The sequence below is a fragment of the Buceros rhinoceros genome, unplaced genomic scaffold, assembly GCF_000710305.1.
Source record: "Buceros rhinoceros silvestris isolate BGI_N320 unplaced genomic scaffold, ASM71030v1 scaffold397, whole genome shotgun sequence".
Taxonomy (NCBI): domain Eukaryota; kingdom Metazoa; phylum Chordata; class Aves; order Bucerotiformes; family Bucerotidae; genus Buceros; species Buceros rhinoceros.
This window is the reverse complement of record NW_010421360.1, coordinates 56,069-67,312: the sequence shown is the minus strand read 5'-3', so window position 1 is coordinate 67,312 and position 11,244 is coordinate 56,069. Positions and strand designations below refer to the sequence as shown.

Below are 11,244 nucleotides of genomic sequence, written 5' to 3'. Positions count from 1 at the left end.
TGGGCACAGTATCTCCAGGAGTTCCAAGCCTTTTTGGAAAACTTCCTTCAGATGATTATTGAAAGAAGGCAAAGTGTGAGGCTCAACTTGGAAAAGTTCATGTGTTTCCTGGTGAACTGCAAGCCAGACATCGGTGTGGCCAAAAGCAAAGGCTGGAAAAACTGGAATCCTGCAGCAGGGCAGTTACTGCTGATGGCATTCACCACACTGTGTCATGTTGTCACGCTCTACCTTCAGCAGCTGCCAGAGAAGAAGCTGCAGTCTGCGGATGTACTGTCTGCTCTGTTGGAGCCAGTAGTTCTACAGATGGTCAAAACTATTGAACACGGTCTTCAGAATAACACCCAAACCCAGCCTTTGCCTGTAGCATTCATACCATCTGTCACTACTCTTCTCAAAGCAGATCTGAGCCATGCTGTCAAGAAGGGACAGGAGTCCAGTAGGTTTTTGGAGCAACCCCGTGTTAAACTGTACCAAAATTTTTACTCTCAGATACTGAGAGAGCTGCCCTGTGCTGGAGGCAGTCTGCAGTTCCTTCAGTCTGCGTTGCAGTTCCTAACCGTCTTCTGCTCAGTGCCGGAGCTGTATCCTGGAAAAGAAACTGCGGTCATGGTTGTTTTTGCTATAAAAAAGCTTCTCACTGGTATGAAAACTCACTTTCTTTTTTAATTTTGCACCATGGATGCAAGTTAAAAGCCATTTAGCAAAACACAGCTTTTTGAAAAGTCTGTATCTATTTAGTTGTGATAAAGCAGTAGACTATCCTTGTATAAATGCGTAACAGGAACATTTTAAGGAGACAATGTTGTGGTGCCTGGATCACAGCCACCATCTATTTCTTAATGATCTTATCCCAAAAGATGTAAACATCAATAAAATTGAGGTCCTGAGTTACGCATCCCTGTAGAGCATTTTGGCAGTAGCTGGAACATGGTGATGCTTCAGGATGTAGGGCTGAAGGTGCGGTGTCCTGCTCACATAGTCAGTATAGTAGGCACCTCTGAAGCAGCTGATGTGCGCCAGGACACATCTGATATGTCTTATCTGAGTATCTCAGAGGACCATAGGTGGAGTTGTAGAACAGTGGAAGTCTCCTTACTGTTAAGGTTGCTGAACACCCGTAATTCTGATTAAGTCTGTGGGAGATTGTTAGATCAGTCCCTTTATCCCTGTGAAATAAAGAGCCAGGGCTAGAAATTGCATGAAAAACCTTTCTTGCCAGTGTGACCTAATGGCTTCTTTATATTGTCTCATTCAGAATATTGTCTCTGGAATATGCAGGTCCTGCAATCACAAGCCAGGTGATCCGAAGTATGGAGATGGAGCTGACAGAGGTGCTTGTCCAGCTGCTGAGAAACTGCTCTGCGGAAGAGTTTTATGCCATAATGAGGCTGGTGCTGCAGGGGCTTGAAATGAGGAATGTTTGGCAACAGAAGGCTAAAGTAAGGCATTAGCTTAGTTTATCGTCAACATTTTTTTTCAGTGTTTTGTATCTTGAAAAAATTTTGTTGGCTGAATGACATTTGGTAAATACTTTTGTTCTCTTTCTGCTTTATGTTCAGTGGTCAGGTAGAATTAATTTACATGGTTAAGGGCTTCATTACTGTCCTGAGAGATGTTATGAATATAAATTGAGATTGCTGGGAAGATCATGGAAACTTGTGGGAAAAACCTTCTGCCCAGTTTAAGGACTCAGCAATCTTAATTCTTTGTATTGTCAGCAGAAATCACACAGCTGCAATGTTACAGGCCATGCTGAAATCTTTTTTTCTACTTGCTGATCAAAACTCTTGCACAACAGATACTAGCAGTCAGTGAGTTTAACCACTGTTTGTCTGTGGCTCTTCTTAACAGGGTTAAAAGCACTTTTCTTAGAAATGCCAGCCTTTTTAACTCAAACCAAAACCACACCTGTGCTTTTGGTATTTGTCTCTATAAAGACTTCTACTCTGTAATAACCAGATGCTCAGTAGCTTTTAAAATACTATGCCTTTCTCCAGAGCAGCTTAAGCAGCAGCGGTGACATAGGGAACACTTTTGGCAAAAAAGCCAGCTATACCCTCTGTAGAAACCTCAGCGACTTGAGAATAAAACTTGAACTAAACTTGGAGGCTTATCTGGCTTTGACATAGAAATAGACAGAACTATTGTCAGAAATAGATGTGATATGCTGTACCAGTTCTTGATATATCTTTTTGAAGTATATCTGGAATTCCTGTACTGTGCATATAGTTCCTGCCACCTTAGTGTAACTCATAATACGTTTCTTTTATCAGTCCGTCATAACAGCCAGCAAGTAAAAAAAAAACCTGTGCTGCCAAACACAGCATTCCTAGTGTATAGTGTACCAGTGTCCCCGTATTCCCACTGCTTCCCTCTGTTATCTAGCAGCAGTTGAAGGAGAAATCTTTTCTTTCTTAAAAATCACATAAGCCTTTTTGTACAGTAAGTTGTTTCTAAAATAAATGTGGCATGCAGTACATTTTGGCCAGTGCTGCTCAGCATATTGAATTTTGTCGAGCTTCTACTTCACAATTTCCAGAGAGATGTGTCGGTTGGAAGACTTTCTTGTATCAAGACTCTGGTGATGATCAAAACTGCCACTACCCTTGAAAGAGCTCTTCTGTACTTGAAAGGAGTCCACAAATCTTGTACTTGTGACTGATGATCAATCTGCTTTCTGCAGGAAGTATTGTCAGCTGTTACGCTAACCAAATTGTTGCTCAGCTGCCCATTAAGTGGAGACAAAGAGAAAGCTTTCTGGTTTTCCAGCCCGCAGATAATCACAGCTTTAGCTGTAAGTATCTCTTTGTAACTTCATTACCTATCTCTTTTATTTGCTGGAGTCTGTAGTGGTTACATTTAACGTGCGCAGGGGCATACGGGAACAAAAATGTTGTGGATGGTAAACAAATTCATACCAGATTCACCTGCACTTTTTTGTCTAGACCCTTCTCCTTCCTCAAGTAAATCTACTCTTGTGAGTGCAGTGTGTGTAGGTCATGCATTTCGTATTATCAATAATTTTCTGGGACTGCACCATGTAATCTGGAGCTTGGGAAAAACTTGTTAAGCTTCAGAGAAGAGAGTCTGAGTATGCTGTCCTTCCTTCTGCCCAAAGGAGAAGGTGACTTACCCATGTGTTGCAGCAGAAGCCAACAGCAGCACAACAAAAGGAAAAAAGTGCTCATATTAAAAAATAATAATAAATTGACTGAATTATGAATGGGAAACTTAACTGAAAGTAACCGAACCCAGGTTTCCTGTCCTTCATTTGTACAGCATACAAACCTAGTGATGTAGCTTTTCCTCCTCTCATGGTGATGGTGTCTCTAGACCAGAATGTGTCAGCTCTGCAGTGCCTGGGAACTATGAGCGTGCAATTTCTTGTAAAGGAGAGAACTCCATCAGTGCATTCATGTGAGGAGGTACAAAGAGGTGCTGGGTTTCAGGGGACTGCGGAGTAGTTAGAATTCCACACAGCAGTGCTTGCTTGGATCATATGCATCCTCACCCAGGGTTAGTTGCATGAAAATGGCTAAAGTGCAGGAGTCTCCCTGCCAGTCCAGCTTGCATTGACTCAGGTCAGAGCACTATGGTTCTCTAGTGTGCAGATGCTGGTGGTGGGTGGCTAATGCACTCCTCCTTATATGTTTCTCATCTTCTTGTAGATGCAAACCAAAGAAGCCTGTCAGGACCAGTCACTGATTTCCACCATAGTTGTACCTATTCTAGAGACTGTAGCAGCTCTGCTAAGGCAAGGAGAAGGGGTTCTTCTGAATCCACACCATGTGGCATTGGCATTCAGCATTCTCCTAACAGTCCCTCTGGATCATCTGAAGACAGAAGACTATCACAGTGTCTTCCTGGGAGTCCATGAAGTTCTCTTCTCTATTGTGCAGTGTCACCCAAAGGTATATTTGTGAGGGGGTGGTAGGAGGGGAAAAAGGTAAAAAGAAGCAACATAGAGGTCAGTGATGAGATTTTTTTGTTGTTGTTGTTAATAGTGGGTTTGAAATAATTTGTCCTGATAATAGGAAAGTGCTTGTTACCACTTGTCATTTAAAAGGCTGGGAATCTCAAAGTGACATGATTTCAGTTGTTCTCCTGCTTTGTTTTATGCCTGCATTGCTGGTCTTTGGCAGCAAATTGCTTATCAACATCTGATGCTAGATTAGAATAAAACTTTTCCTTTTCTTGTGATTGATTTCTAGAAACACAAAAGGCTCAGGCTCTAGGATCTCATTCTCACCTGAGATCACGATTCTGCAGTCCTTCGAAAACAGGGCTTAGACATGTTAGAAGTTGGTGACCTTCAGCATGGTGCCACCCAGGTGTTCTTGTCAGTTTTCTGGTATGGGAAAGTGAAGACATGCCAGGACTTGCATGGGCTTGGAGACACTGCTACATGGAATGTGTAGGCAGAGGTGGAAGAAGAAAGGAAAAAAGGGCTTCATGCATTTATATTAGGACTGAGTGTGAAGCAAGTTAAAGATGGGGAAATGTCAAATTCTAAAAGCAAGGCCATATGCTTTGCTAAAATTTCCTTGCAAAAGCCCTGTGGTAGAAAGCTGCCGATCCAGGCTGTTTTCACACAGTGATCTGTAGTGTTACTGGACCCTGTGTTCTGTCAGTCTGGCTGCACAGGTTCTCTACCAGCAAGAACAAATTTCCTAAACAGTAGGGTAGTAAATCACATGCTGCTTTGGAGATAGGAAGTAACTGTAATATGTTATTTACTTATTATTTTATTTGAATATGGCCAGGACTGGAATCCTGCTGTAGGATTTTCGTGTGCTAGATACTGTATGGATGCAGGGTTAAAAGATAATTTCTGCCCCTGACAGCTCTATAAGCTATGTAGATTCCTCCACAGCAATTGATTTCCTTCAGACTATGGGGTGATGTACCTCTACCCTCTCCTCACTCCCTTTACTACATAATCTCAGATGTTTTTATTTCATGTCTTTGCAGGTGCTGTTGAAAGCAGCACCATCTTTTCTGAATAGTTTCCATCGTCTGGTTGTTTCTGTCATGCATGAAGGACGTCAGAAAGGAGACAGAGGTACCGTATCTTTTCTGGTTTTGCGTTATATATACACACTGTAATTCTGTATGTCCTGGAGGACGACATGCAGAACAGGGCAGTCTGATACAAGAAGCAACGTCCTCAAAATCTTGCTGAAAACGAGATGGTGGCATTGAAACCATTAGTTCTATCTGTCCTTTATGTAAAATCGAAGATCAGCTTTGTAGAATTGTGGGCTTATGAAGGTAAGTGGGGCTCCTCTGGAGCTACATACAGCACTGCTTTAGGTGAATAAGGTATTCTTCACTGAGTGGCTGGCAAGTAGACAGGAACTGTTAAGACTTGCTGTGCCCAATTTCTCCTCTTCCTATCAACCCCAGTGCCTGAAAGCATGGTGGCTGTGAACTCTGGTGGTACATGCTAATATGCCCAAATTATGGCCCCAAACTGATCCTGCTGAGGGGAGCTTCTTGAGACTGGAAATATGTTTACTACAGACCTGAACTGTCACGGTTCTATGTCAAGCATAAAGCATTAAACATACCTGAAGCATCAGTTGTGATTAGATGATATATCTGTATGCTCAAGGATTTGAAATTAGTTAAATATCTCAAAAGGAAAAGACTTATTATTGGAAGTTATTAAAGAATTTGCATTGTCAAAGCAACCAAGTCAGAGATGTTCAAAGTGGTTGAGGTAATGATCCTGTGCTTTATGCTGGTCAGGACACATATAACTTGTCCTTAGTAGTGGTGACTTCCTGAGACAAGCTGACCTCATGGGCTGCAACTGATTGTATCCCAGCTTTCCACTGATGTCCTGCAGCTTATGGCACATTCAGATTTATCTAAACTGATACGTTGCCCACAACTGCAGGCAAATGTAAGGGTTTGTATGCATCATGGAGGAATGTACTAACAAAAGGCTCAGTGATAGAGGAAAAGATGTGTTAAATGATGCCAAACTTTGAGAATTTGCTTGTTTCTGCCGTATGTTTACATAAGACAAGGATCACAGGAAACTTTCAGGTACATGGCATCCTCAAACTGAAAACATGCTGTTTATTTTTGCAGGATTATGATATTTTCATAATCTATGTAATGAAAGTAATTTCTAGATATCTCTTCTGCCTTATTTGTGTTAGTTCTCTTCATTCACTGCCTACTGAGTAAATTCTCAGGTAATCTCTCCAGTCTCACTTCAAATACCTCCAGTGATGTGGCTTCTGCTGCTATATTCCACATAGTACATCTCATCAGAAAGCTTTCTTGCTGTGTTGTTTCTAAGAGATGTCTTCTGATTTTTTCTAGGTAGAGAATATAATTTTCCTGTCTTCTCCACAGTGCTAGTTGGGACTGAATCATGGAAGGGACCATAGCTGCTGCTGTTAGCCCTTTGGCATCTGTTACGTTCTTTTTTTCTTACAGCGCACGTGGACTTGGAATCAGTGTGCTCTTACAAAATAACCATTGTAAGAGATGCGTGTGGGGTGTTTTGGGGGTGTGGGGGCCCTCTCAGCTGTGGCTTGATAAAAAAAGAAGATAAAGTGGACAAGCTGGCCTTGGCTTCATGTAGTTCAGGGATCCTGGAAGGCTGGGTGATTCTTCGGGGCTTTTTCCTAGTGTCTTTAAGCATTAATTGCCAGGCTGCAACTCACTTTCTGTTTTAGGCAACACGGATGAGTTTGAAGTAATGCTGAAGTGTGCACAGTTGGTGGAACGGATGTATACTCATATTGCTGCAGAAATGGAGGACTTTACTGTGTTTTCTGCTTTCATTGTGGCTCAGTACGTGACTGAATTGCAGAAGGTAACACGATCTCATCCGTCTTGAAAGTGTCATGGTATTGTGCTGGCTTTGGAGTTCCTGTTCCAAAGGCAACTGTGTTAAGTTTTATAAAATCTGTGAAGCTACAAAAGTTGCTGTGCCTCACGGGGACGCAAGTTTCATCCAGGCTCTGTTATTTTGAGCAAGAGTTCTCAAGAATCCTGAAAACTTTCTCAAGGTGTGGGCTGTGGGGTTTGTTTTTTTGGGGTTTTTTGTTGTGGTTTTTTTTTCGTTTTTTAGGGCAAAATAACGCAATTCCTGTTTACAGAACCGCTTTGCTTTTCTGTCATGTTGGGTGTTGCTTTTTTCATGTGATAGTTGGGTTCTTCTCCCAGCTAGTCTCAGTTGTCCAGAACTGATAGCAGTTATGGCCCCATCTGGCACAGTAATGGAGAAATATTCTCCTGGAAAATATCTTTTAATCTGATCTGAATGAGTAAGTGAATGGAAAAAAATGTTACCAAGCTGGCAAATCATTAGCTTTTCAGTAGCTCTCCTTCCTTACCAAAGATACCATTCCGATCCTTATTGAAAACAGCTCCTCCTGCTATTGCAGGTGCCACATCCAGACCTAAATTGAAACTGCTGTTGTTTCACCAGGGTTTGAATGCTCCATGTGTTGCAAGTACCTGCAAATTGATTATATCTGTATCTGTCCTGACCATGGGCTGAAATACAGATAGGAATTTTAGTCTTTGTTTTTAGGCTTTCTTAACGCAAAAATATCCTAACTGGTGCTGTGTTTCTGAAGGATTATGGTGTAACTAAACATGAAAGTTGTTACAAAGCTTAAACTCAGCTGCCTTCTCTATTGCCCAGTTTTTCCCTAAGGTTTATGGGGTATGTCAGTTTTTAGCCATGTTGTGTAATGTTCGCCCTAAGTTAGTAATTGTTTACATAGTAGTTGCTGAACCACTATGTTTGCTAGGGACAACTTACTGTTAAGATTTCTTTTGCTCTGTTTAAAACTATCGCTGAACTCCGTAATCTGTTCATTCCTGAGTGTAAGTCAGAAAGCCTGACTTGAATTGTCAAATGACCTTGTCAAGTTGAAAGGACGCTTCCTTCATTATTAACAGGAGTACAAAGTCTCATGAGACTTTGAGTAGAGTTTTGTGCAATACTTTCACTGGGAAATGGAAAGTGATAAATGATAGCTGAAACCCTGGATCAGTAATGTATGTGTGGAACCTTTGGGTGTGGAAAGGGGAACTGGTGTAGTGAGCCACCAGACACTGTGACAAAGAGGTGTCTTCTATCTGACAGAATAGATAGATTACAAGTAGGTGATGATTTATTTGATCATTAGACTGGTGAAAACTGATGGATATCAGAGGAAGGGAAGGCCTCACTCACCATGCCTGTCTTAAGGGGGACACGTATACATCTTTCATGTTGCTCTGAAGAGGGAGAGAAAAACTCTTTAACCATTCATCTCTTCTGAGCCCAGGCTTTCAGCCTGTGGTCTGGAGGTCTGTCAAAGGTAACTAAGAAAAACACGTTGGTAGATTTAAGTCTTTAGATGGGCATTTGCACGCTTACAAGCTTACTGCAACCCTTTAAGGGTCTGCCCCTTAAACTGATGAAAGGTACTGGCCTGATCAGTCACTTACTCCTAAAGTAGCTGTGTAACAGTTCCCTCGGTGCTTCCTCTTTATACCAGAAAATAAAATATCCTTGTGTATTATTTTGTGTTTATCTAAAAAGATTCCTTGCTGGAGTGGGTGGCATCTGTAATCTCTTTCATACTGTTGACAGTGCTTTTTCCTTGTTGTCTATGAGCTGTTGCTTAATTCAGAAATACCTCTTCACACATTTAATGTTTCACATCAAGAACTCTGTAATGCTTGACAAATTGGTTGTGCTAACTAGATAGACCGTAAAGCACTTACAAGCATAATTAACTGCCAGGCAATAGTGGCAGCTGTTTAAATCTTTGATTCTGCTTCCCATAGTGTTATTTGAGGCTGTTTGTAGGAAACTGCACTGCAAAGCAAGAACAGCCCAAACAGTACGTGGGTCCGGATTAATTTGTGATGTGAGGGATGGAGTTCCATTAACTGCAGCTCTGAGGTATCTGCCTATCCCAAGTGGGACATCTGGTCCATCTTGTCAACAGCTGTAGGCTTTCCTGTCCTCATTCTCTGCAGTCATTCTCTGCCCTAGGAAGGAAGAGCCCAGCCCAGTGTTTTCACTGACAGTTGTGTTGCTGAACTGTTGTGTTACTTCAGTGCGTGGTGTAGGGAGAAATAACATCTATCAGAAACCATATCAACTAACATAGATGGGAAAAAATGACATCCTTTTGGACATGCAAACCCTTCAGGGTCACAGATCCAAAAAAAGGCTTATGTGCCTTAATGCCCGGTATATGTTTTTCCCAGCTACGTTAGCAGGTCTGATAAAATATGTTAGCTGTTTTACATTTAGGGTAGAGAGAGAGCAGGAGCCTGTCACGGTGATTAGGAGTGCACTTCATTAGTGGAAAGTTTATTAGTTGCCTCAGGAAGAAAGAAATCTGAATTTTAATGACAGCTTTTTATGTAATTTTCATTAGGCCTCAAGTGCAGAGGGCTAGATCTGGAGGCATAAAGCTAATTTTGAGATTCACCAAAGACAAGACATGGTTCTGCAACAAAAAAAATGTGATTATGCCAGAGGCTAGCACTGCCTCAGGCAGTGGAGTGTTTAGCAAGTGATTTATGAGCACAGGACAAATTTCAATTAGCCTGGAACAGCAGAGGACTCCAAGGTCAGCACTGGTGTTCCTGGCTAGAGTGGCAGTTCTGATGGTTGTGGGGTTGAGCAGGACTAATGGCAGGAGCAGCGCTGGCGTCCTGAGTCATTCCTTGTATGCCTTCAGCTTCCTGCAGGACTTCAGGCAAGGTACCTGATTCCTGATGTTAAAACAGATCAAGAAAATTCACATCTCATAAACCTTTTGAAGGCTTCTTTTATTAAGGTTTATATATTTAAGTCCTCAGATACAAATTGTTGAATAAATACCAAGTTAAGTGATAACTTTAAATTGATTGACTGTACGATATAAATGATAGAGTAACCCGAAGGAAATGGTCATTTGAAACTGAGACTTAGTAGCATACAGCTAATGGGGGACATACAGAATCTGCTGAAACATGTAATCCAGGGCAAGTATTTTAGGGTTTTTTAATTACAGTTTTTCTGCTGAGGAGTTTTCATGTCACACCAAGGTGATCAGCATCTTTGCCTCTGCAGCAATCTGTATAGAAGAGCTTTTGTGGATATTTTTTTTGCAAGGGGTATGCTTGTTCTGCAAAACACGTTTGCAAAACTCAGGAAAACATTGCATAAGTAAAAATCTCAGATTTTATCTAATGGGCTGTTCCAGGTGGTCTGATGCACTGGGTAACATGCTGTCAGCATTTAATGTAGACTGACTGTGGAAAGGGTGTTTTCTTGCCTTTTTGTCTTCAAGTTTAACACAGTTTTGTTCTTCTCGTAGGTGACTTTGCACCCAGCTGTGAAGAAACATCTCACAGAAGGAATATATCACATTCTTGACCTTTGCATTGAACGGGACATCAAGTTCTTAAATGCGTCGCTACCAGCAGGTGTAAGGGAGGTCTTTAAGGATCTGTATAACGATTACAACCACTACCACAAAGCAAAAAAACAGGGGGAGGAAAAGTATACCGCTTGATGAACACTGCCTGGTGCTGTGTAATCAGATATGAATTGATCTTGCAGTGCTCAGAAAATCTGCAGCTGCTCTTTGGTTGGGGATCAAATATGAAGAGGATCCTCTAAGCATGGATTGCATCTGTCTCTATACAGCCAGACTTCATAACCGGGAAAAGGGGAATGGGGAGGGAGGATGTGCTTTTAGGTCTTGTCCTTCTGTGTGCCACAAATGGCAGAACTGCTGCACCTGTGCTGGCCCTGGTGAACTTGCTGGGAGCCCTGGGAAGCTCGCTGCAGTCTGGCAGCAGATTTCAGGCTTTGGCACATCATGGTGCTTTTCTATGGAAGCAATAGTCTGGAGTAAGAGCCAGTGAGGGTTCTAACTCCTCTGCTCTCGCTTACGTAGTAAGCAGAATTAAAGCACTTAAAGTGCTTATTTTTGTACCCTGTTATTCTACATATGTTACTGAAGAAATTTGTGAATGTTACAGAGCTGCGTAGTAAGTTAATGTGCAAAACTGTGGAAATACAGTAAAAAATTTGGAAGTTTGTATCTCTTTGTTTGATTGGTTTTACTCTTGAGTCCGGCCCTGGGCAACCCATTCTGACCTATTGAATTTCCTTCTCAAGTGTGTTATCCTGTGATCTCATGATAATCAAAAAGACTGACTACTTTGAGTGCTGATTGATTTGCTGTTATTAAGCACTTACACTTCGTCATTTGA

At 41.7% G+C, this 11,244-nt stretch overlaps 1 protein-coding gene across 1 annotated transcript in view; it reads left to right on the top strand.

Moving 5' to 3' along the window:
- Positions 1-10,598, top strand: part of URB2 (URB2 ribosome biogenesis 2 homolog (S. cerevisiae)) — a 16,734-nt gene extending 6,136 nt beyond the window's left edge. The window contains exons 4-10 of the mRNA XM_010139603.1: positions 6-643; positions 1,282-1,442; positions 2,687-2,797; positions 3,672-3,914; positions 4,975-5,065; positions 6,699-6,838; positions 10,341-10,598. Coding sequence (XP_010137905.1) covers positions 6-643; positions 1,282-1,442; positions 2,687-2,797; positions 3,672-3,914; positions 4,975-5,065; positions 6,699-6,838; positions 10,341-10,538 — 1,582 coding nt within the window. The 3' untranslated portion in view covers positions 10,539-10,598. The remainder of the gene's footprint in view (positions 1-5; positions 644-1,281; positions 1,443-2,686; positions 2,798-3,671; positions 3,915-4,974; positions 5,066-6,698; positions 6,839-10,340) is intronic.
- Positions 10,599-11,244: the final 646 nt, after the last annotated feature.